Source organism: Phalacrocorax aristotelis, chromosome 3 (genome assembly GCF_949628215.1).
Source record: "Phalacrocorax aristotelis chromosome 3, bGulAri2.1, whole genome shotgun sequence".
Taxonomy (NCBI): domain Eukaryota; kingdom Metazoa; phylum Chordata; class Aves; order Suliformes; family Phalacrocoracidae; genus Phalacrocorax; species Phalacrocorax aristotelis.
In genome coordinates this window covers 17,183,686-17,209,250 of record NC_134278.1, presented here as the reverse complement: position 1 = coordinate 17,209,250, position 25,565 = coordinate 17,183,686, and the positions used below count along the sequence as shown (strand labels likewise).

The 25,565-nt window shown below is 50.1% G+C and overlaps 2 protein-coding genes across 3 annotated transcripts in view; both read left to right on the top strand.

Moving 5' to 3' along the window:
* GRHL1 (grainyhead like transcription factor 1) overlaps positions 1-3,830 on the top strand; it is a 45,876-nt gene extending 42,046 nt beyond the window's left edge. For both annotated transcript variants that reach the window (XM_075086838.1, XM_075086837.1), the window contains exon 16: positions 635-3,830. In XM_075086838.1, the coding sequence (XP_074942939.1) occupies positions 635-749 (115 nt within the window). In that variant the 3' untranslated portion in view covers positions 750-3,830. The remainder of the gene's footprint in view (positions 1-634) is intronic.
* Positions 3,831-16,062: 12,232 nt separating this feature from the next.
* On the top strand, positions 16,063-24,676 carry KLF11 (KLF transcription factor 11). The gene is made up of 4 exons (XM_075086836.1): positions 16,063-16,227; positions 18,490-18,744; positions 20,070-21,063; positions 23,045-24,676. The coding sequence occupies exons 1-4, from the start codon at positions 16,186-16,188 to the stop codon at positions 23,344-23,346; spliced, it is 1,593 nt and encodes a 530-aa protein (XP_074942937.1). The 5' UTR covers positions 16,063-16,185; the 3' UTR covers positions 23,347-24,676.
* The last annotated feature ends 889 nt before the right edge of the window (positions 24,677-25,565 follow it).

The following is a 25,565-nucleotide window of genomic DNA, read 5'->3' as shown; positions in this document are numbered from 1 at the left end:
TCTAAAGTCACTTTGGTGTCTCAGCCCCTTCCCCAAAGCCCCTCTGGCCAGAAAGTTATGTCCTTTAATCACCTTTGGAATGTAGTTTCAAGGGTTGTGCTTTCATAGCAGAATTACCCCACCAAAATAACTGCAGAAGTTTTAAATTGATGGTAGCTAAACCACTGCTAAGGACAGCTCTGTGTGTGTGTGTGTGCACAAGCATACAAGTATTGACCTTTCTGGCAAATGAAAGAAGTAGCTGGCAAAGCATCGGTGGTTTCTTCCATGCAAGCTCTGTAGAGTTGTGTGCTGATTGTCCATAACTGTCAAACAAACCAGTTCAAAGCCCCAAGGCTGCCCAAGTGTCCCTAGCTTCAAAAGGATTTCTGCCAGTCCCAAGATCTCTCTCCTTCCCTGGTCCAGGAGCCAGGCTTAACCCTTTTGCTGGGATCCTAGAAGCATGGATGAAAGCCTTGGCGGCAGGCTTGGGTAAGGACAGGTAGATCTGCTATAGGGAGCAATGAGTCAGAGAGAGGTAAGTGGGGACCTTCTGTTACCGCCGGACAGTCCAAGCTCCCTGAGGTCTGAGGGCGCCTTTGCTGTCTTTGGCATTCAGAACTATAACATCCCTGATTTATTTTACTTTTTCCAGGATTTTGGTCAACATGGATGATAACATTGTGAAACACTATTCTAATGAAGATACCTTCCAGTTGCAGATTGAAGAAGTTGGAGGATCTTACAAGCTCACTCTGACTGAGATTTAAGATCACGGATCCTCTGTGGATTTTAAACAAAGATCTCAAATGAACATTTTCCCATAATTTAGTATGTTGGGCAAAACACTAATCACCTTCTCCAGAAGAAAGCCAGGTTTTGACTTGTTCTGGGGAGCAGAGCAGTGGATTTGCTTAATACATTTGTGTTTCTGTTCTTTCCAAAGAACATTGTAATGCTCATGACCTTATTTGCACTTGAAATGAGCAAGCAAAGATCGGAGATTAAATAGAGAGCATGTATAAAACACTAGTAAATACGGGAGGGGAAAACTCCTGGAAAGTGGCCTTTTAGAGTGGTGATATCTTATTTATCTATTCAGTAACCATGTTTGAGCCCGTTACCAGCTAATACTGTTTTTATTGGACTGTTTTCTGCTAGGTAGAGCTGCAAAACTACTAATTGATACTAGTAGGCATTGCGTGCAGGTTGGAGAAAAGTCTTTATAATGTTTACTCTTGAACAGGGCAGACTGTTGAAATCACTTGTGTCATTTGGGGGGAATGTAAAACTGCCTTGCTTATGAAGAACTCGCCTTAGTAACTGTGTGAACTCTCATCAGATGAAGCTATATTGTATATAAGTGCAATATATTTTTGAAGGTTTGTAAATGTGTACATACAAGTGATATATAATATATATAAAATATGGTGTTCTGTATATACCGTGAATATATGCAATGAAGTCCATCTAAAAGGATGCCATATACAGAGAAAACAGTTATTTAACGTAGCTATTTAAAAACGGGCAAACCCTTAACAGGCACCAAAGGTGAGCACGTTTGTACGTTCATAGAAGGCACAAGAGACCTGCTTGTTCAACATGGATCTTCCTGTGTGGAAGGAAAAAGGTACCGGCTCTCTCCTAAACCCTCCTGCACAGCCAGTCCTGGCTTCTCTTACAGACTGCCAGTTTGAGCCCTGAGACAGCTGTGTGCTGCTGCCCTGAGAGGTGATTTCAGCTGAGCCCCAAGAGGAGCTGAGCAGACATAGTTTCCTTGAAATCTCACTTCTTGGGGTCAGGAAGGTCTCCCAGAGGGTAGAGTTTTTTCTGTAGCAGTGTGCTCAAGGCTCAGCTGGATGCTGCCCACAGCAGCAGCTCAGGCTGAATGAGCCCGTGGGTCATAGCCAGCTTGCAAGGTCCTAGGATGTCAACAACTGGAAGTGCACAGGCAAAGCTTTTGAGAGAGGAAGGTGGCATCTTGCCTTGGCAGGCCAAGCGGTAGCAAGAACCAGGGGCTGTAAGCAGGTTAAGTATTCCTGGTGTATGTACACTGCGTTGACCGGCTGCTGAGGTGGAGAGACCAAACAGGGGCAGCTGGTAGCTGGCGTCCTGAGCCTAGCCCCAGCTGGGAGTGCCAAACACCTCCAAAAAATACTGCTCTGCAGTAGATTGTACAGTATTTACTCATTGCCTGCATGTGCTTATGAAGGAAAGGCACCTCTGGTTAGTAGCAAGTGGGAGAGGAGCATTTGAACAGCAGCACTTGGCTCTAAGGCAAAAACCTGCATTACAGGGTGAGCAGATGAGCATGAGTACTAGGTCCAGTGTCACTCTGCTTTTGTTAGGGATCTGCATAATGAAAGAGGTTTATAATATTTTCAGACAGCACAAAGCTGCACACGCCTCACCTAGGACATGAAAGTCAATCTGGATAGGCTGGAGAAATAGTCTGGGAAAAGTAGGCTATGATTCTACGTAATGGCTAACAATTCTAATTAATGGTTAACAAATCATAACCCAGTGTTGTTCAGCTGTGTCATGCTGCTGTTTGGAAGAGGGAGGCAAATGCCACGTTGAGTGGATAAACAGGAGCATGGCCTGCAAGAAACAGGAGACCCACCTTTTGTGCTACTCGGCATTGCCGAGGCCTGTGCCGGAGCGTTACGCCCTGTGGTGAGCCCAGCCCTTACAGCAGAGCCTAGTCCTATCGGATGACCTAGAGAGGCCAGACCTGCCTGGTCCTTCAGCCAGAGCTCGTGGCTCTGAGGAGGAAGGGCTGGACGAGTTGCCTGATGAGGGATCATCTTCAGAAGGGAAGGTTGAGGGGAGCAGCCTCCCAACACATGGGAGTGTTCTCCTGGTCCGTTGCAAGCATAATGAGAAATAGTGGGTGTAAATTGTAGAAATTCAGGTTAGGTGTCAAGGCAGCTTTCTCTAGTGAGAAGAGCAGGTTGCCCAGGGAGGTGGTGGAGTTTGGCATCAGTGGTCTTCAGAGCCAGGCTGGGCAAAGGTACCTCTGCACTGGCAGAGGCATAATTGATTCTCCCTTGGTGCAGAGACTAGGTGACCACTTGAAGTCCCTCCCTACCATATTTTTTTAATGATTTACATGAAATGTAATATTTTGGGATTTGTGTTTGGACCAATCCTGAGCTGGTTCATAGACAGCTCCATTCCCCCCTCCTCCTCCATTGACTGGCCCCACAAAGGCTTGCCAGCACTCTGGTCACCCTGCGCTTCCCTCTTCACTCTGTGGCCAGAGTCGAGCAAACTCTGTGTGGATGCATCCATGGTTGTGGGCACATGGACGGAGCCCATGGGCTTGAAGCCGAAGGAGAGAAGCCGGCCTGCAGCACAGCGCTGAAGAGGCTTGGCTGACACCTGCCACCCCATACAAGAATCCAGCACCTGCAGAGCAGCCATGGGACTCGTACCCAGCCAACACCAACCTGCTGCTTGGGCTTCCGTTCAGCAGTCACGCGGAATAATGTTACTATGGCAAGGGAATTTTTTTTAAACTTGATATATAGAATACTTATATATTTACACATTTTTACTGAAAATGGAAGTTTTATTACAAAAACTCAGTCTAGGGTCAGGGAAGTAGATTTAGAATCTCCATAGAGGTAGGACTGACATGAATGTTATTTCTTTTTACTGCTTAATGAAGTACATGAACTAAATCTGACGATTGTTTTCCACTCTAAGATGTTCTGGGACACGGGTCTTGTAACAGTAGCAGCAATGTCATGTATGTTTTACGAAACTGATTTTTTTGGTTTTGCCTGCTGTTTTTTAATTGAGAATGTATTTTAAACCAAGCTATTAAATTTTATATGTTCATTTCTAATGATGAGTCTTTTATATAGTAGGCGCTTCTGCTCTTCCCCCTTTATTTTTTGACAGGGGATCTATAACATGAATTCACAGTGATCATTTACTAGTTTCTCTTCTTTGCAGAAGCAAATAATCCCAATGCCAGCCTTGCTGCTAGTCTCACATAAGAAGTGTTTAGTCCCATTCTTATTCCCTGCTTGATTTCAACTGACCTCATAAATTTTTGAGCGTGGGGAAGCCCCATAGCATTTTGTTTCAGTAGGACCCTTTCCTGTGGCAGTAAAACAAAATGGAAAAGCCATCAGTAAGCTTGGATGCATAGTGGGTCAGTGATGCTTGATGGTCTCTGCTGGAGGTTGAACAAAAGCATCGGGGGGCATTGCTACCTTCTGCGCCCCATGCGGCGGTGGATGGCATCTCCCGTGGCCGCACCTCTGGAGCAGGGTGCTGTGGCTCACAGCAGTGCCAGCAGCTGTCCCTGGCTGCCAGGTCTGAGGTGCTTCATGTAAGCGCCAGCCCATGATGGCTACCAGGAGCGGTGGGTGTCTCTCCAGGAGGAGCGGTTGCAACCAGCACTTCCCAGGCGGCATGGGGGACTACCAGGGAAGCTGCAGGTATTGACTTTCCCTATATGAAAACACTCTGAAGTCCACACCAATTCTCCAGAATAATCCTAATGCTGCTGTTGCTGCAGTGTCTGGAGTGGTGTTCACCTCCTCTTCTTCACTGTTAGAAAATGTCTTGACAAGCTTTTGCTAAATTTAGCTGGCTCCCCAGCACCTGCAGGGGTTGCAGGGTGCTGTCCTGGGGCAGCTTCTGCACCGGCAGCTTCCCAGTTGCTGGGCTTGCGTCGGCATGCCCAGGGCTCAGTGGGGAGCAGCGTGGGCAGCAGGAGATTTCTGGGCTAGAAAAAGGCAGGTAATATTTCTTATTTATTTCAAGTTCTGGGACGGGCTGTGCTTGCGGAGTTTGTGTCCCAGGTGTAGGGAGATGCTGCAGGACATTGCCCAGCAAGTCCCGGGATGCCTGAGTGATGCGGAAGTGCCAGGTGATGCCAAGTGTCATCTCCCCTCAAGTTGGTGTCCACTGAAAGGCTGAGTGGGGTTTAGCCCCTGTACTACCTGTTTGTGGTGTGGCAGCTGTCTCGCAGCAAACCTCAGCATGAGGATGGACCCGCTGCAGGGCTGGCTGCAAAATGGCAGCAGTGCTTCTGCCTCTTTGGAGTGTGATGGCTGTGTCTTCCCAAGGCTTTACGCAGCGTGCGTGTGTGCGCCTACGCCATCCCTCCCTCCTCCTGCTGCCATCGGCCCTTTTCCGTTCATCTAGTGTATTTGAAGAAAGTGTGTTTTTAAGCAGCTGTTATCTGCAGCGGAGCATCAGTGGATGAAAGGTGAGCTCCTAAAGATGCGCTTTGAACTCCCAAGCCAGGCAGCCTTACAGGGAAATCTGTGCTACTTCCCTGGCGTGTGACTTGGGGCTCTAATATCACAAACGGTTAGTTAAGCTTTTAAGATCTGATCTTTTTTGCATGGCAAAGCTGAATTCTGCAGCTTGGTCAAGGGTCTTCTGTCTATATAGATTAATTGCAGGAGCTTTTTCTCAAGGCTTTGCAAGAGCATGGTGCTCCTCAATTTGGGTGGTTTGTTATTTTAGATTACTTGATTTGTTATGATGATTAAATTATTAAATATTATATTTAATGAACCCTCAACTAGATGAATTGCTTTAATGAAAAAATGAGCTCTTAAACTTGTTTTTCTGTTTGTCCTTGGACTGCCCTACTGAACCACCAGTGCTCTTCATTGGGTACCTTTGCGTGGTTCACAATACCGCAGAAGGGATATTTTGGCTTTTCTTCTCGGCTAGTTTCAGTAGCTGCTGCGGCTGGGGTGGCTGTGGGGGTTTTGGTGCATCTTGCAGTTTCTTGTTTGCGCAGGGCAATCCTCCGTTACCCCATTGATCTGTTTGCCTACACACACAGCTTGTGGATGGATGGCATGACCACAGGCTTAAGCGTTATTTATTTTGCCATCTCTCCAGCACGGCCGCCCTGTAGGCTGCAGATGCGTGTGCAAATACCAGCTGGTGACTGGTGTCAATGGCACTGAACTTGCGTGCTCCCACTGCAGTGCTGGTCATCTCGGGCGGCATCCTGAGCCTGGCACTGGCCTGCAGGTCAGTCATCTCTGCTGCAGTTCAATGGGTGGGAGTCACGCACCAGGCAGAGGAAAGGTGCGTGGCTGAGCCTGGCAGCAGCTCTGAAAAGTGAAAACATAGTGGAAAAAGTGTTTGCACCTCTTGGGGGCTTGACGCCTGGAGGTGGGGAAAGCCCCGGGCTCGGGGAACGATGGCAGCAAGGGATGGTGGAGCATGGTGTGTGGGTGGCTGCTGCCGCCAGGCTGGAAAAGACGTGGAAATTCAAGTGAAATCTGGAGCGGGGGCGAAGTGATGTGGGGAAAGGCAGGCAAATCGAGTCCTGTGGTTTTTCAGCACTAGGGGAATCAAGTCCCGTGGTTCCCTCAGTGCTGGTGGGTAAGGGGAGCCAGACGGAGCCCCGGGTGGGCAGCACCAGCCCTGCCAACCTGTTGAGTCTGCACCCACAGTTTCTGGGCTCGATGGCTTGGGGCAAAGAGGGCGCAGTCCTGCCGCTGCTGCCAGGCAGCTCTGCTTGAACCAACTTGCCTGCCTCAGCCGTCGGCATGTGCCCAGGCAGGGCCCAGTCCCTTGCCTGGAGAGGCCTTGGCTGGATCGGCTGCCGTTGGCAGGGACCACACCATGGGGTGATGCTCAGCCCTGTGCGGAGGGGTGATGGGCACCCAGGGACAAGGGCGCAGGAGTGCAGAGATTGGCACCAGCTGTGCTGGTGGCACCACGGTTGTTGCCAACACTTCATGCTTTTAATTCTGTCATGATAAGGTTTGCTGGATTTTTTTTTCTTAAATTATTACATGAGCTTTGCAAACATTAAGTAAATAAAGTAAAAATATTTGCTCAGTGGTCAGCTCTGCAGGTTGTCTCTCCACAGCCTCTGCTCTGTGACTCTTCCCCCTTGAAATACTTTGCTTTGAGCCCATCATCCAGCGCTGGCCAAGGGCTTTCGGGGACAGGAGTGCTGGGACCCCCATCTTGTGGGTGTCAGGGCCCTAAACCAGTCCTCGCTCTCCTGCTTGCTTCTTGTCTCTGTGCTTAAAAAAAAGCCCAGGCTGCAGGTGAGAGCCTGGTCGAGACTTGCTGCGTACAAAGCCCCAGGTCAGGACAATGGTCAGGACAGTTAGAAAAGCAGCAATGGCAAGCTGAAAACAAAAACACCTGTTGCTGCTTAAATCACCCCTTGCCATGCCATGTGGCCATTCCCAAATGAGCTGGCACCTCGTGGTAATCTTGTGCGGAGCTTTGCCTGTGAGCAACCTCCAGCCTGGCCTCAGCAGGGGCTGAGCCGTGCCCGTGGGGATGCTGCGTGCCTGTGGCTTCCCAGAGCTCAGCAGGGGCAATGGTTTTGGCAAGAGAGGGGCCCAGATCCACCCAATCTCTGTTGAGGCACAGCTCATCCCTGCTTGTCTGTATGTGCTGCGGTGCTGGGGACCATGGCGCTGCCCCATCTGTGGCCGGCAGCTCCCCTGGGGCCTCATGCTGACTTTTGTTGCTTTTCAAAGGAAAATTTTGAGCCCTTCTCTGGGACTGCAGAGGAAATTTGGAAGATGCCTCAAGTGGAAGATAAAGGAGGTAATTATGGTGCTCAATCACTTTGTTTTACTTTTCTTTTTTTCTTCAGGCCCATCTTCCAATTCCTAAATGCTTGGGGTTAATGATGCTGTTCAATGCCATCAAATTTTTCAGTATTTAATTTCTTGGCAGAATTTCTCCCCATCACCCTGCTTTGAAAAGCCTCTCTGATCCTAAGGTTTTTTCACGCTGCATTACATCTATCCATTACCTCGCTGTTATTTTGCTCCAAAGGTACATCTCGAGGCTTTTCCAAAGCATATTCGAGGTCCCTGACGACGGCGCTCAGGCGGATGAAATACAGCATGACAGACCATGTGAATGCCATAAAGTGCAGAGATAGCAGGTGGAAACCTGGCTGGCGGGGACCTGCCTGCCTGCAAGCGGTGCTGGGATTTCATGCCCAGGTGAAGGGAGAGGGAGGACCTGGCCTGAGACTGATAGAGGTGGGGAAAGAATAAGCTCTCGGACAGGCAAGTCTGCATTTGGCACTGAAATGGAGGCACAGACCTTCGGGTTAAGGGCGTTACGATCTCCGCTGTGCAAGGGGAGTAACAGCAAGTAAGTCCAAGCAAGCACCAGTTATGAAAAGAAGCATTAAGTCATATTCAGCAGCCCAGGCTGGTGGGATACTCTGTTGATGCAGCCAATGGGGTATGTTCTGCTTCTGAGCAAAGGGGTGGAGGAGACCGAGTCCTCTGTGACCAGCAGTACTGCTGGGGAAGTATCACAAGAGCAGGAATTTCAGTTTTCCAGCTCCTTAGCTGGGGCAGGGATGGGATCTGGACATCACCAGGGTGAGGCACCCCCCTTAGACACTAGGACAGGGATTTAAACTGTTAAGCAACTCAACTGCCACTGAGTTTTTCCCCCAAAACCGCAAAGGCTCTGAATAACATAGGTGGCTTTTATTCATTCATCTTTTAATGGAAAAAGTATTTGTCGGTAGTAAAATCCTATACTTGATTGTGTCCATTTAATATATACGGTTAATTGTAAAGCATGCTGTTAATTCAGCATTATACACACGGAGAGCAGTCAGATGTTTGAGTGTGTGTGGGGTGGGATATTACCCTTGCAAGCAATCTCATCCCCAGCTCATGCCCTCCTTCGCTTTGGCTGCTGTTGAATAGGGACATGTCCTTGTCCTTGGCTTTGCCATCCATCCTGCCACGTGCAGCTCTGCTCAGGGCCCCCAGCAGGAAGGTGGCATTGGAGGACACAGAAGCCCTGTCACCCATGAGGGAGCGTGGGCTAACTCGGCTGGAGACAACAGGTTTTTAAGAGCACCACTGTTTTGCCCACCAAGCAGCTTTTGGGGAGGCAAAGGGAGGTGTCAGGTGAGTGCAGACGGAGACCCTGTGATGAGGAGCAGAGACAGGAGTGGGCACAATGCAGACCAAGGAAACTGGAAGAAGGAGATGCCATAGCCACGCTGGTTGGTGAAGAATTTATTTATAAATATAATGGGTTAGCAATCGCATCTGGGTTCAGATGTCAGTGTAGTATGACAGCTAGCTGTCATGGGGAGGATTTTATACAGCAAAATTCACGGTGGCACTCTCTCAGACATTATTTCAGACATTTATGTTGTTATAGTAAGAAGCAAGCGAAGCTGAGCATACAGAGCAGGGGTAGCTCAGCTTTTGTCTCCTGCTCATCTACTCTGCAGACCCTGTGCAACTGTGACCGGCGAGATGGGGAGGACCATGCTCCCCCTACACTGGTGGCCCTACAGCCAGGTTCTTCAGCCCTGGCTGGGAAATGTCTGGAGGCAAGCAGGGCTGAGCCTTGGAGTCTGTGAGGACATCCATGTGCAGGAGGGCAGCAGCAGAGGCGTGCTTGGTGCCAAGGTCAGTTGCTTGAAGGTGGCCGTCTCATCCATCCCCTTCTCTTCCACACAAGCTCTTGTGCTTACTTCTGTCTAGGGCTGTGCTGGCTGGTCTCCTGCCCCTCCTCGGCCCCTTCATCTGTCTTGTTTTCAGTGATGGTCATTAACTGCAACCCATGAGAGTTATTTTTTAATGTGGATGTTCCTTATTCTTAACATTTTGCCAGAAGAGCACCAAGAAGGTAGTGGGAGAGAGGCTCTTTCTGAAGGGCTGGGGAAGGGAGGAGTGGGAGACGGAGCTCCAGGGAAGAGCAGGGGAGACTGCTGGATGGACAACATGAAGCAGGGGTGTGTGAGTGATTAGTTCCCTGGGATGCGCAGGGTTAGGAGTCACCACAGGGTGGGGGGAGAAAAAATACAGATAAGGACCTAGCAAAATGGACAATTATGTTTAGATCTGCTTAGAGATGTGATCCAAGAGGCAGTAACTTTTCATTGGGCATCCAGGTTTGGGATGTCATGGCCTTTCCCAGGCACATAAGAAGGGCCCATTCCCAGAAAAAGGTGTTGGGTGAAGCTTTTGAAGATGCTCAGTAGTGTTGTCTCAGGTCATCAAACATGATGGGGGACGGAAGTTGTACACCTGAGCTGTGCAGAAAGCCCCTGATATCAGCCAGGTAATCCAGAAGCGGTGCGAGGAATGGGGAAAAGTGCCAGGATCTTAAACAAACTCCATTTGGTGTCAAAACAGCCTTGGTGAGCTGCCCACTGTGTCCGTGTGGGAAGACTGCATCAACCACCTCTTCTGACCATACACGGACCTTGGCCAAGAGCCAGCGAAGAGATAACTGAGGACATTTGATGAGACAACTGGATGCCTGTGATCAGCAAATCCAACCACACACAGACCTGCCCCGGGCTTGGCCCCGTGCTGTGCTCAGTGCTATACGGGTATGCAGGTCAATATGGACAACATCCTAGAGGAGATGGCACTGTTGGTACTGGAGGACCTTCTCTCTGCTTGCCAGGACACCATTGCAAACTCTGTGTGCGAGGTCACTCCTGCTCAGTGAAAGTCTGCAGTACCAGTCACCCGCAGCTGTGAGTGTGAACCATGTCTCGTGGTCCAAAATTTGGTCTCTGGTCACACAGGACATCTTCCCAGCATCCAAATGCTGCATGAAAACACTTCAGAGTTAATAAAATATGAAAGATGATTCAGGATGAAACACACGTTTACACATAGGCTTGATACCTGCCCAAACACGTCATAAGATGACGAAAAGAGGGGATCATCCGTCAGCATTGCTAATGCTTTAATATACTGTGTGTCAGAAAATACATGTGGGTTTAGCTAACAGTAATACTGAGGGTCAAGAGAATGGTGAAAATGATGAAGACGTCCACTTAAGCAGAATAATAAAAAAATGTCATTTTTATTTTTGCTGGCATTTGAATCCATCTTCTGGTGCCACTAAAATAAGATCAGGGCACAAATAGCAGCAGTAGAAAAACCAGGTGGTGCACTGGAGCGAGCAGATGGTGCACTAGTGTGTCATACTTATTACTGTCACTTACTTTATTATTTCTATTACGGTGGATCTCTGGATGGTCCTCACCTGTAATCAATATTATGTAACATTATGTTTCAGATACCTGGAAAAAATCTGTTTGAGTGGTGATTTCCCTCTGTAGTACTGCCAAGTCTCAGGAAGCATTTGATGCAGTCAGTATTTTTTCAGGTAGAAACATGTTTTTGGGAGTGGAATAAAAAACAAATGGCAGCGTGTGTTTATTCTATAAGCACCCAGGGTCCAGCATAAAGTGGGAAACAGTCTGTGTGACTCTTCTCTTAAACCCTTTCCTTATGCCGTGCTGCCTCCTTAACCGCTCCTTGGATGCTTATCCGAGTACTGAAAGATCAAGCTGTTTCTGAAAGTGAATATGAAAGATGCAGGCAAGGAAGAAGTTGACTTTTGACACACACCAGTTGGGGATGGCACGCAAGGACCGCGTTTTTTGTCCTCCCTTTGGGCAAAGGCTGCTGTGTCACAGCCTGTCCCTGCTAGCAGACACGTACGCAGTTTGCTGGGGAGGGCTGGGGCTCCTCGCCCAGCGGTGGCGGGGTTTTGCTGTGCTATTCGATAGCCTGCAGGGATAAATGAGACCTCCCCTCCAGCAGCTGGCCCACATGCAGCGTGGCAGCGCAGAGGGACGGCACGTTTGCACTCCCCTTCCCTCCCACGCGCTGTCTAGCACCGGGCTCGCCTCCGTCGGCACGTTGGGAGCATGTCCCTTCAGCTCTGTGATGCTGCTGGGCACGGCGGCAGGCGTGAGAGCAGCCAAAGGCAGAACAGTCTGTACGGCTGCACCCGTTTGCTCGCTAGGAAAGAGGCAATCCATCAAAACAGACCCTCACTGTCAGCTGGGGACAAAGTCCACGTAAAAGCCACTGGATTTATCATCATTTTTGCATTCAGAAATTATTCTAGCGAGAAATATTTCTTGTCAGTCTGTCTGCTTTTTTTTTTTCCCCCTTCTCTTTTCCTTCCTTTCCCCCTGCTCTATTCTTCATGGATATCCCTTATATCCATTTCCCCCTCTATTCTTCGTGGATGTCCCATGTATAACTCTGTGACTATAAATCCCTTCTGTAACTCTGCTATTCCCACGGAGCTCAGTGCATTCACCCTCTGGGTGAATCCCTCCGGTCCCGCTCTGGCCCTGGGCTGGCGGCTGCTGCAGCTGTTCCCGTCAGCTGGTGTCAGGCACTACCTGGCAGAGCTGCTTCATTTGCTCCATGGTGGGGAGCTCCTCCTCTGGATCCTGCTGTCACCCCCAGCAAGCATGTTTTGGGGCAATCCGGGGCTGAGGCAGCTCCAACCGCTCCATCCTTCAAGTGCACAACAGAAGAAGGAGAGTAGATGGAGAGATGCATCCTATGTGTGCATCGCAGTCTTTAATTTCTTCTGACGCTTCTTCTCATGTCTCCTGTACAGGAGCTCTGATTGCAATAACCTGTATTTATTTAATCCCACCCCATTTGCTAGGCTATATGTGCTTGCTACGGTAGCCTGCTGCTGTATTCAGCCAGACCAGATGCCGCTGCCAAATTGCTCTAACTCTAAAGCTGCACCCAAGACAACTGCTTTGGTCTATTTTTAACTGCTGGTAAATGTTAGGAAAACTGTCTGAGCCCGTAATATTCTTCCTCTAGTCTCTTTTGAATTGTTTATTGTATAATTATCTGCAAAAAGGGAATTAGGGAGAGCTGCCTGTGTGCCCTTTTGTTGTTTCCAGTCTACACTATTAAATATTTTCCCTCCTACTCGCACGCAATGTTTGATTCTTTTCTTGTCTTCTCAGCCGAAAGGATAAGATAACCCGAGCGGAGCCTTCTCATCCCTCCCCCGAAGTGACTTACATCTGCTTGCTCCTACGTCAGAACAAAGACATCGTCTGTCTTTGACAAAGAAAGCTTTTCTCTGAAGTGTTTGCCAACAGCCTGATTTAAATACGCCTTTATAACACCAAATGGTAGTCGGAGAGCCAGATCCGGAGGACACCGGAGCAGCAGCAGCAGCACTGCAGGCACAGGCTGGCGGAGGATGGCTCTGCTGGGCTGGGGGCTGCACGGCCTTGGCCAGGCAGGGCAGGGGCACCGGCATCCTGCAGCCGCCAACGCAGGCAGGCCCCTCGAGCTCTTCGGAAAGGAGTGTTGGGGATATATGGGCCCTGACCCAGGTTACTAGCTTCAGGAGGGAAACCACAGCCAGTGGGGATCATCCCGATGAGCACGCTTGTACGTTGCTCGGGAAGCCGTGCTGCTGGTGAAACCCCCAGGGAAGTCGGTGGGTGTAGTGGAAGTGCAGAGAAGGAAGATGATATGAACTGCACCAATGCTCACCTTAGTGCAGCCTCGGGAAAGGAAAGAGAAAGGGGGGAGAAGTAAAAGGGGGCAGAAATGAAAGGGGGAGAGAGGAGGAGAAGCTCTAGGCAGTTAGGGCTGGGGGCTTGGGCTCCGTGGGGTTCACACCCGCACTCTTCTACTGACATCTGATGCGAGGATGAAGAAGATGCTCCTTCCTCATCTAACACCGCCTTAGCTGGCAGCAGAACAAGGCAGCCCAGGTGATTTTGGTAAGAACAAACACACTTCCCCTGTGGTGCAAGTGGGAGTACAGACGTGTAACGTCACTTCTTTTAACTGGTCTCGCACCGTATGCTGTAGCAAGGACCCCCGGTCCAGCAATTTCCACCTCGGGACTCAGAACATGTAGGCACAGTCTGTGGTATGTGACATGGGAAAACATCCCACTGGGAGTCAGGAGACGTGATCCACTCTGCTCCCCTGCGACCAATTCTTCACCGGCGAGGATGCTGTGCTGCCTTCAGATGCTGTTACTCAATTAAAAATCTGTGTTGTAAATGAGTAAGGCTATGCGCGTAAGCGCTTTAAGCAGAAACTGCATGTGTTTCAACAAGCAGCAAAGAGACAAACACAATTGTTTCCCAACTACAGCGGAACTGGAGAAAATGCAAAATAGAACAGCACAGTATTTTCCTAGTTTTACAATTCCCTAAAGGCTTCCCTCGAAATGGGACCGCGTGAGGGGCTCTGGTCTTACAAGGAACAGCTAGTGATTTACAGAAGAGGCACGTACCCTGTGCCCCCACTGCGCTACCCCCCACCGTGCTTTTTAGTCACTGACAGCATTTTCCCCAAATCTGTTTCATTCCCTGCCACACACTCATTTCCTTTTGCGAACATAACTAATGTCAGAGCTGGATTTGCTCTTTGAATTATCAGCATTTTTCTTACTGTCGTAAGGCACGGGGCCCTGCCGCATAGGCTGCGGCAGGTACCGCGCAGACAGAAAGGCGCTTGCAACCGAAGCACGGCACGAGACGCCGGGCAGAGGCACGAGCTTGCGGGTTGCAAGATGCAGGCAGGAACAACGTCACGTGGGGAACCCCGTGGGACCTTCTGGGGTGAAGGGCCTACAGCTGCCCCTGCTGCCGCTGTCCCTGTGGGACCCCCCATGGGAGAGATGGTGGTGGGAGGCCTGGCAATAGGGAAAAATAGCAAGGTTAGGCTAAATACGGGAGGCACCGGGGAGAAATGCAGAGAGGCCAGGGGAATGTCCCAATGGGCGAGCCGGGGAGATCATTGTAATTCGGTATTTGATGGGCTGGGGAAGCTGGAGTACGTGAAATGTGCAGAAACGGTGACCAGAGATGAGCACAGTGTGGTGAAGCTTGAGAAACTATGTGGACAGTAGGGAAGGACCAGGATTCAGAGGAGCTGTAATGGAAAAAATGAGCCCCAGCGGTCAAGTGAAGCTAGCAGCAAATGGAGATGAAAGATTCAAGATGATCCCTCCCATGTCCTCTGCATCGAGAAGGGGGATGTCATGTCTTGAGAAACCAAGGAAGGAAAATGTAGAGATAATCCAGCAGGAAAAAATGCTTGTTCCTGTCTGCATTTTGTTTGAGCGGGCAGCATGGCATCCGGCGGGGCTGGGCTTGGGTAGCGCTGGCAGGGCAGAGGGCCGAGTCAGGCTCCGGGGCGCGGGTCTGTCCGTTCGGGGCTCCGCGGGAGCCCAGCCGCCCTGGGCGAGACCCTGGGCACCGGGTCACTGCAGCTGCCAACTCCACCGCTGCCGCCAGGATTCGGTGCTGTCCCATAAAACCACAAACCCTGCTGGGAACCGGTTTCAGCTCCCTTTAAAAAAACCTAAGGGGGTGGGGAATGGGAGGTGAAAAGCAAAGAATACAATTTAAAAAAAATATATATATAGTGCGATTTGAAGGCTTTTTAAAGGACGCCTGCCAGGCTGGTGCAGGGGAGGCCTTGGCTGGCCGTGCGTGCCCCTGTGGGCTCCCAGCGAGGCAGGGGCCGTGGCCGTGGCCCCGGGAACCCAAAGAGCCGTGCTAACTGCCCTTGGTGACTTTCTGGGGGGCGGCAGGATTATTTTTAATACAGGGTTATTTTTAATGCCGAGCCCTGCCGCGGCCGGGGGGGAGGAGGGGCCCGGCCCCTTCCCCGCCACACGCCGCGGGCGGGACCTCGCTGAACACGAAGGAAAATTGAAGGCGTGGGGCGGGAATCTGCGGGAAAAGGGAAGTTTCCCCCCAAAAAAACCCGCCCCGGCGCCGAGGGGGCGCGGGGACCTGACTGGGGGGGGTGGGGGTGCCTGCGTGCCACGCCGCACGCACCCGCGTGCGGGTGGGGTGGGGGATGGGGGCGTGGGGAGAGCCGCGCCCCCGCGCCCCGCCCCGCCACACCCCCGCGCGCGCGGGCATTCCCGGCCGCCGCCCCGCCCCCGCCCGACCTTTTCCCCAGTTTCAAGCGCGCGCTCCCCCCGCCCGGCCCCGGCCCCGGCCCCGCCCCCTCGCTGCCTGCCTGCCTTCCTGCCTTCCTGCCTTCCCGCCCAGCCTGCTCACGCGCCGCCCTTCCCGCCGGCAGCCCCGCGGCACGCCGCGATCACGCCGGCCGCCGCCGCTCATTGGCCGGGCTCGGGCCGCGGCGGCCGGTGATTGGCCGAGGAGCCGGGCCCCTCTCCTCCCACTCCTCGCCACCGCCCCGCCCGTGCTGTCTGGCGCAGGGTGCGATCCGGGGCGCGTCCGCAGGCGCGCGGGCCGCGCGGCTGCCGGAGGGCGGGGCCAGGGACGGGAGGGGGCGGGGCCGGCGTGTGCTGCTGTGTGCGTGTGTGTGTGTGTGTCTGCGTCTGCTGCTGCTGCTGCCGCGCGCGCTGCTCCCGCGGCTGCTAGTACCCGGTCACGCCGCCGCCGCCCGCCGGAGCCGCGCCATGCACGGCTCGCCTTGCTCGGAGATGGGAGATGCGTCCGCGGTAAGCACCGGGCGGGCGGGAGGGGAATGGGCGACGGGCGCCCACTACGCTCCCCCCCCGAGTCGGGGGCAGCCGGCGCCGGTCCGGTCCGAGCACGTGCTGTGCGGGGCCGTTATCGCCTCAGCGGGGCGGCGGCCGTTCAGGGTCGTTGCTCGCTCCCGGCCGGCGGTTGGGACCGTCACCCGCCGCAGGGGGCGGCGGGCCGGTGCCGTGCCGGCGGGGGTCGGTCGCGCCGGGACAGAGCCCTCAGGGGCGGGTGGTGCCCCGGTCACCTGCGGGGGGGGGGGGGGGCGGCCTTCCCGCAGCGCCCGTGCGGGGGCGGCGGCAGGGCGAGAGCTGCCCACCCCTCCTTCCTCCTCCTCCTCCTCCTCCTTTTCTTTCCCTTCCCGCCATCCGCCCCTCAGCGGCGCCGCCCGGCCGGGAGCACCCGCCGTGAGGCGGGAGCGGGCGGGGGTGGCGCGGCCCCGCGGGCAGGAAGAGGCGCTGCCCGGCGGTGGGGGCACCCGCTGCCCGGCCCGCCCCGCCCCTGCCCGCACCGCACCGCCCTTGCCCGCGCACGTACGGCCCCGGCAGCCGGCGGGGTGATGTGAGGACAGGCGGCCGGGCGCGGTTAGCCATTTCCCTGGCAGTGGGAGAGCCTGGGCTGCACCGCCTGCCTTGAGAACGGGCTTTTATCGGTTGGGTGGGTTTTTTTTGTTGTTGTTTTAAAGCGGGCAATATTTTTTCATGTTTCTTTAGGGAAAACTGTTCTCCTGAAACGTGGGGATGGGGGAAGAAAAAATATTCAGCTGCTTGGTTGCCTGCAGTCACGCTTTGAGGAACGCTCACAGGCTTTTCTGGCGGCTTAGTTCAGAGCCTCGCCTGGTGCGACTCCTGCTTGACAGGCCATCTACGTCCAGGCTTGCAGGCGACACGTTTTTTTGCCCTGATTCCCGTTCTCATTGATTTCAGTGGAAATCATGAGAAGTCTCTCTCGGGGCAGTTAACAGCTTAGATCCTGTTTTAGAGTGCTTTTGCCCCTCCCTGCCCCCAGCCTTTACATCTCCATGTGTGGTACCTCTTGTTTTAGGCAAGTCCTCTGTGAGTCCTGTGCTGGCATTTTGGGTCCGTTATGTTTAACATGTTTGCCATGCGCATACCTGTAGCCGGGACAATGTCACGGACCTTTGCATCTTTGTGACTCTGTTGAGCCAGGATCATTTGTATTGTTGACTTAGGTGTGCAAGTGGTGCCACCCAACGGGTATAGTTTCCTCTAGGGCTTTAGGCCATGCTAACAGCATGGTGGTGTTCAGTTAAAAGCTTTTTGCTGCAGTATATAAGCATGCTGTGTAACAGCGCTAGGCTCCAGAACCTTGGTCCATGCTTCTGAATCCCAGCCTTCACAGTTAGTTGGTGTGCCTCAGGACTGAAAGAGTGGACACCTAGCTGAGACTGAGCTAGCACATGAGCAGTAAACCAACAGCACAGTGTAGTTTTCGGAGTCACTGCCAAGCACTGGGAGAGCTTTTTGAAGTTTGGATATCCTGCAGAGTGGTCAAGTGATTTGCACGCATGCATATATGAGCGTATGCACAAATTTTCTGTGATGCTTGCAGCTGGAAACAAATCAATATGATTACATCTGTCTTCATGTTATTCATAGTGTGTTTTGGGATACCTAGCACCTGTGTAGTATCATACCTTTCTAAAGTACAATACCGATAATTCCCACTGTACTTTGAAAACTGTTTTCCTTCCATCCCCCCACTCTGGCTTCCCTATTGGTAAAAACAAGATTAAAATGCTTTTGCAAGGTGTGATACTCTGAATCAGTGATCATACCTTAAAGTGTCTTATTGTCAGCTGAAATTTATCTTCCAAATGTTACCAGAATGAGGATAATGCTAAATAGTCTTTCAGGTCTGGGAAACAGCCTTGTCTGAACAAGGATGGAAGTCAGGATTTTTTCCCTCTTTTTTTCCTGTATGCAGGTGTGGGATGTGTTTATTCAGAACTGTGTAAGCCAAGAAAGTAACTCCGGAAACATGAGCTACACACATACCTGTTCCTTTCCTGCAAATCACACCTCTTTTGGGCTTTTTATTTTTTTTCAAAGAGTAACAGGGCTGGGGAGATGAGCTGCTGGGGGAGCGTTGGTAAAAGTCTTGCCGCGGGCTTGGGATCTGTTTCAGATGACCTTCATTGTGAGCAGACAGTATGTGGGTGGCGTCAGCTTTGTATTCTGACTTGTGCTAATAGCCAGTAATCCGATTACATTTAGGTTGACATTGTGGACATCTATGAGTCTATCCGTGAAAGGCAGCGTCATGACAGTGAAAGGTCTACCTGCAGCACCTTGGAGCAGAACGACATTGAAGCTGTTGAAGCGCTTGTTTGTATGAGCTCCTGGGGTCAAAGATCACAGAAAGGTGACATATTAAAGATAAGGCCACTTACGCCATTCTCAGATTCTGGTGATTTCACAGCGCACGCTGAGGCTACGTCTGAATTACCAAAGGACTATTTGTCTACCCTGGTAAGAAAAACACAAAGGCAAAATAAATATGCCCGACATCTGGATGTTATATCTCTGCAATGGATGGAAAAGATTGCTTGCTCGTGTGTCCCTGTGTAGAGTATCTACAGGATAGCCACTGCTCTGTGTGTGTGTGCATAGAATAGTGAGGTGGGCACAATGAGTTTGGGTTTTTCTGCTGTCTCTGGAATGGCAAACGTAGGAGCTTGCTCCATTGTTAAATCTAAATGCGAAAGACCTTGCGGACAGGTTATTTAATTTGACAGGCACACTGAGGATGCTGTCTGGGTGGCTGTTGTAGGTGTCTTGGAGCTCTTCGAGTAAGAATGGCAGAGTGAGCCTCAGCGATTTGGCACAGACTTATCCGCAAGTGCTATATCAAAAAGGCTCTTCATGACATTTGGCTTAACTGTAGTCCTTGTAAGAGAAAGTACAGGTTACCATCATGAAATAGACAGCTCAATGGGTTTCTGTGCTCTGTGTTTGTACATGTAGTCTGTTATTTCCCCAGAGCATTGGTCTACTCTAGCTGACTAATGTAATGTAGTGTAAATCACAAATTTTTTGGTAGGAATTTATGTTGTAACAGAAGTAGGTGTTTAAAAAGGGCTTGATGCCATTCAGGTTTCAGATGGTTAAGGCCCATTCCAACCAGTAGGCTTCTAGTACGCAGTTATGTCAGGAAAAAGGGGAAGATAGAGGAAAGAGGCTGAGGTGGTATGCCAGCTGGTTGATGGGCTCTTCTCATACTTCTGCCACTCGGTGTCGGCACTGTCTCGTGAGCTGCGCAGGAGGTAGGCATGAGTTTTCAGTGGTAAAGGAGGAAGGACAGGTGGTGGTAGCAAGACAGCAATTGATGAATAAGAAGGGAGAGAGCAGTTCCATTTGTCTTTATTTCAGAAGTAGCCACCAGCTGATGGGGTAATCATTGATAAAAATCTAGAGCTTGCTGGAAGCTTGAAATTGAAACAGTACAGGATCGCTGTCTCCTAGTCTGTTATCTGTGAACAGCAGAGAGCTCATAAACTCTTACAGCTGCACCCATTGCTGAGGAGAAAGGAATGAGAGTTTTTTGTAATGCAGCAAGTAGACATGCAATGTTCTATGCAGGTTTACATCTGCCTCATTGCCTTCCTTTTATTAACATGCTCTTGAGCATAATCAGAATGGCTCAGATGAGGCAATGTACGCTTTAATCAGTTTGTCCCAAGAGGCAGGTTCTGAGATTCTGGGAAGGGATTGTAATTTTATTTTTCACAGTAAAGGTAGTGAAGAATTGTGCTATGGAATTACACTGCTGTATAATGGTGTGTTCTTTCTTGCAGTGCATGACCCCTCCCCACAGCCCTGACTTTGTTGAGATATCAGCTGCTATGCTCCTCTCCTCACAAGTCACCTACTCCAAACCAAGGACTGTCATGGCAAATACAGCTGCCTGCTCAGTCACATCAGCGACCGGTGCCTCTCTTATAACCAAGCCGTCTGTTATCAATGTGGAGCGACAGTGCAGCCAGAAGCCAGGGATATCTGAATCCTTTGCCCCTCGGCCTTGCAGGGCCATGGCAACAAGCGTGATACGTCACACAGGTGATAGTTCTGCTTACCATCACATTCCTGCTGTGCAAGAGAAGACAAAGGTAACTTCAGGCTACAGCACTTCCAGAGACTGGTGTGAAGCAGATGACCGAAGACATTCCAGGCTGCCACAGGACACGTGTGCTGCAGATGATTTAATTAGCAAAACCTCTCCAGTACATCAACCTTATGCACATGACTCCAGTGATACTGTGACCAATAAAGGACAACTACCAGTCCGGCCCATTTCGCCACAGACCCGCTTACCAAAGAATTGTGAGAATGACTTGCAAAAAAGAGCTACCCCGGTGACACCAGCCCCCATTTCAAGCCCCCAGGTTCTCTGTCAAATGATCCCTTTAAATGGACAAAGCGGTATGATCAATGCCTATGTCAAGCCTTCAGCTCCAACAGTCTCAACTCCCATGAAACCTATTTTACCGCAGGCAGCTCCGCTCTCGCAGCCTGTGCTCATGGGACCTTCTGTGCCTCAGGGGACCGTCATGTTGGTTCTGCCACAAACTGCTGTCACACAGACACCACAGTGCCCACAAACAGTGATGACTGTTGGGAACACCAAGTTACTGCCCCTTGCTCCTGCTCCTGTGTTCATCACTTCTGGTCAAAGCTGCGCACCACAGGTGGACTTTTCTAGACGGAGGAATTATGTTTGCAACTTCCCTGGGTGCAAGAAAACCTATTTCAAAAGTTCCCACCTCAAAGCCCACCTTCGCACCCACACTGGTGTGTATGACAGGGCGGGTCCTTTCTCGCTCCGGCACTGGCTTATGTTGGGGTGCTGAAATGCACATTTTTGGGGGGAGGGGGTAGGAAAGGGGAGAGGCAGGTGATTGGGAAACTTGGCTCTTCTCGGAGAAGAGAGGAATGTTCATTCTCTGTGGGCAAGCAAAACAAGACAGACTTTGTTCTGAGACCTCAGCTGACCCCATAGCGTTAGTTGAATTTCACATGCTTTAGCTAGAGTGAAGCTTTGCCGTCTGTGTGTGTGTGTGTGTTTAGATTTGAGTGGAATCCTGCCATCTGGACTAGATCGAAATGAATTGTGCAAGTCCCTTTTTTGGGGCATGGAGAGGTCTGGTGTAAGCAAACTGTAGTACAGGTAGTTGGTCTTAATTGTTACATGAGTAAAAGAAAAGAAAGTCAGAAACTGCACATTTTTTCCAGAGTTTGTTTAGGCTAAATGGGAATGCGTTGAGATTTTGGGATACTGTGCTAGGAAGCAGAGGTGCTACAGGTACATAGCAGATTATTCAGTTACAGAAAGGGAATTTTAAAAAGTAAATGAAAATTAGTGGTAATTGCCGTGAGCTGATTTGCTCCATTAAAATTTGGCCAGTGTGGAGACAGTATACATGTGTTTTACTTATCCTTTCTCTAGCTCCAAGATCCTCTTAAGTTAACACTAACTTTGAGTTCTCAGGGACTGTTTTTGGTGTTGAGGGACAGGCATAGTGGGAGACTGGTACATAACAGCTCATTCAAAAGTTTGTCTAACTTGGTTCTTCCTTGGCTTTTTTCTCCCAGTCCCCCTTGCCCCACAGGCACTGTGGTCTTTCAGGAGTTGGCTTCCATGGCAGGATTTGCATTAGTTTGCCAGCTTGTCTTTACAGTTTCTTTAGGGAAAGAGCTTAAACCCTGTGTGAAGCCGATAATCCTGTAAATCAGAGCTTAGAGGTAGATGATGATGCTTCTACTTCTGGCTTGAGAGTAAGTGCTGGGGGCTGCTGAATTAACCTGGCACTACAGGATATCATAGACTAGCAACATGTGTCTTGCGTTGAGCACATGCTGCTGATGATCCGTAGGGAAGCTGTGCATGTCCCTGTATCATGATTAAGGCTAGGGCATCTATGGGAGGTGAAGCACGCTGACCTTTCACTAGCCAGTCCATGTTACAGGACTGGGGGGAAGAGTAGTTTAGCTTTCTTTTCCCACCTTTTCCCTGCGCACTTTACTCTCAATATCTGAAATAAGAACAATGTTTCTGTGGGGCTTCCTTTTTGCTGGATGCCTTTGTTCTGCTCCAAAGTGTTACTGTAAATTTGGGTCATGTGGTAGATGTTTATCTGGAGCTTTACGGGTGTTGCAGGCGGTAGATTACGTCGTTTAGGACAGATCTGATGTTAAGCCGGATGGGTAGAAGCTGACTTGGACAGCTGTCCTGACTGCTGTTGTTCCTGGGCCTGCGGAACTTCCCCAGCTGTCTGCTGGACCTCCAGCTGCGTGGGGATGGCAGGACGGGCCGATCCTCAGTAGCACTCACTGGGGCCCTGTGTTTGTGTGCAGGACTGGATCCCTGGAGCAGCAGCACTCTGAGGCGCGATTCCAGGCTTCCTGTTTGTCCACAGTATGTGCTGATGACTTGCAGCAGCCGTAGAGCTGTGGTCACACAGGGATGGGGCAGGGGCTTGCTTCTAGTTCAGTCAGCGGATAAGGTAGCTTTATTAAGAATCTTTAAGATGGGGTTTTGGACAATTAAAAAAAATAGACTCGATTAAAGAACACTTAGAGATATGAGGGAAGAAGTAGAACTGATCCCTTTGATTTTTCTCTGGAACGCAACTTGAGCTTAAGCTCATGTTGAGTGCACACATGAGCAGTTCTGTGGAATTCATGTTTTGCAAGGCAGGGTTTAAGTTAGTTCTTTGATGAAACTGTAACACAGCTTCTCAAAAGCGACTCATGCTGCTTCTCTCTCCTGCAGGAGAAAAGCCTTTCAGCTGCAACTGGGAAGGCTGTGACAAGAAGTTTGCCCGCTCAGATGAACTGTCACGCCACCGTAGAACTCACACGGGAGAGAAGAAGTTTGCTTGTCCCGTGTGCGAGCGTCGCTTCATGCGCAGCGATCACTTGACAAAGCACACCCGCCGCCATATGACCACAAAGAAGATCCCCAGCTGGCAGACGGAAGTTGGCAAACTCAACAAAATTGCCACAGTGGAGAAACCGAAAAGCAGCAGTGCTCTGAGTATGCTTATCCCTGTGCCGTCGTCTTGCCAAGGCTAGTGTGAGGAAGCGCCTTCTCTACAAGCTTTCTGAAGACCAGGAAGAGCTCTGATGGCTACAACAGAACTGACAATGGCTTTTTTCCCCTGTGTTTGTGCATACTTTAGTTTCCTTGAGTTTAGGTCCTCTGTTAATAACGCTACGTGAGAAATCAATCGTATCTTTCCTTGTCCCTTCCTTATTTGTTTTTTTCGATACTTGGGCAAATGCAATCACCAGCACTTAAGGAAAGCAGAACTCTTTGGAAATGATTTTGGCAATAGGTTAAAGTCACTTGTAATGCTTGCTGTTAATATTTTGATGGACAGTAAAACAGGGTGGTTTTTAATTTTTATACTAGTATTTTCTATACCAAATATATTTTGTATTTATTCATTTTGGTCTCAATGTGCAGGCAAATTACTTGACCTGCATTAGTAGGGGTGTGCAGGATGAGACCCAGTGTTTTGGAAACTCCTTTTCAGTAAACCTAAAGAATTGCATTTGGAGCATTTTGTAAACACCCGATATTTGATAACTCATAGTGGTTGGGATTTCCACACTTGCAGATCCTGATCCTGCAGTGGGCTGGTCCTGTTACACCCTCCTTACGCAGGTGGCTTTGGAGGTTTGGAATCCAAGTGTGTCGTCACTTTTAAAACAAACCAAACCAGAATGACTTTCTTGTAGAAAACAAGTGTTGAAATCCTCCAAATTTTATAAGTTCATACCCGTTGCAAGTGGAAGCTGTTGTGACTTTTGGTAGAATTTTGATGTACTGGGCATTCCTGAGTCCACACTCCACCAGAGCAAAGTTTGGAGGAGCCAGACTGCTCTGAGGGAGGTAGAAGCACAAACACTATTTAGAAGCTCTGACACTAAAAACTATGCTTTACTTTCAGTCCTACTAAACCAGCGTATCAAAACCTACAGAGAAATGCAAAAACGGCAAGAGAACCTGTGAATAATTAGCTGGGTCTCTGTTTGTATTTTTTTTGAGTACAGGAGAAATGGAAAATTAAGGGGTTTTTATGTATTGTGGGTGCTTGTGCACCTTATAAGAAACTGTTCAAGGCTTTCATTTACCTGTATCAAAGCACCAGAGGAAGTACTAATCATGTCTTGATTAAGAAATAGCCACCATGTCAACTTGATGATGCTCTTCATGTGGCCTTACACTTCTCCACAGTGCTTTGTATAAAATCACCCTTTTCTATTAAATGAGATACTCCCCCTGTTGAATGGATTTTCTTTTACACTAAGTGTCAATCTGGCTAAGAAGCAGAATCACTGGCTGCAGGAGTGCTGTGTTGTAATGGCATGCTATGAGTAATAAAACGAAATGCCCATAGCACAATGGGACTGCTCGGTTTCCGTGGTGTGGAAGGATGTGCATGTGTATTTTAGCAGAGCTGTTGTGCTGTGAAGCACCGGGTGTTGTTTTGCCGGGAGTCAGCTCACCCGCTGAATGAAATATTTCTGTAGTGTTTGTTCCTTCTGGACTCTTCTCCCTTCAGCACCCTCTCCTACGCTGAAGCTGAGTTGAGCACTGAGGAGGACTGTTTTTCCTGGATGCGTAAAATGTGGATAACTCGGAATGCACCAACTCTTGCACTGCTTTTGTTGTTCTGAAATCCCGGTCTTGATTCTTGGTGTGGGCAAAGAACGGTTCTCATCTGTGTAAGTGCAGACTTGCTGACCTCAGCTAGCACTCCCCTGAAATCCCTCAGCTGTTTTAGTTGAAAGAAGAATACGTCATTATCTTTAACGCTTAAGTCTATAGTTCTAATTAATGGTAACAAGTTTTTGAACTGCACTGAATTGGAGTATTGTGCTAAGTTTTTGTGCCTGACCTTTAAAATGCCCACAGCCTGTTCACTCAACATGTGCCGTAATCCCGCAGCGTACGTGCCAGTGAGCTCATGTGCGTATGCAGACCTCGTGTTGTGCTCGCCAAAGAGCTCGGTTGAAGCCCCTCCTCCTGGTAAAGTGGGTGCTCGTGCTGTTGCTGTTCTGTGCCGATACCCAGTTTTCCAAATTCATGTGGTGAAGAAGGAGACGTTGCTGCTCTTTTCTGTGCTCAGATGTCCCTTAGAACGAGGCATTTGACTTTCTGATGCCATTTTAGCGTGCTTATAACGAGCGGAAGAGCATCCTGTCTCAGTCCAGTAGCCGATTTAGTACTTCATTATTTTTACAGACTTATGGTGTTCACCTGAGCAAAACAGTTTGGAAACTAG

Bases quoted from the DNA above. Each gene is read 5' to 3' on its own strand.
- KLF11 (XM_075086836.1), top strand. From the start codon at position 16,186: ATGCACGGCTCGCCTTGCTCGGAGATGGGAGATGCGTCCGCG. The intron at 16,228-18,489 runs GTAAGCACCGGG...GATTACATTTAG, and splicing joins AGATGGGAGATGCGTCCGCG to GTTGACATTGTGGACATCTA. The intron at 18,745-20,069 runs GTAAGAAAAACA...TCTTTCTTGCAG, and splicing joins AGGACTATTTGTCTACCCTG to TGCATGACCCCTCCCCACAG.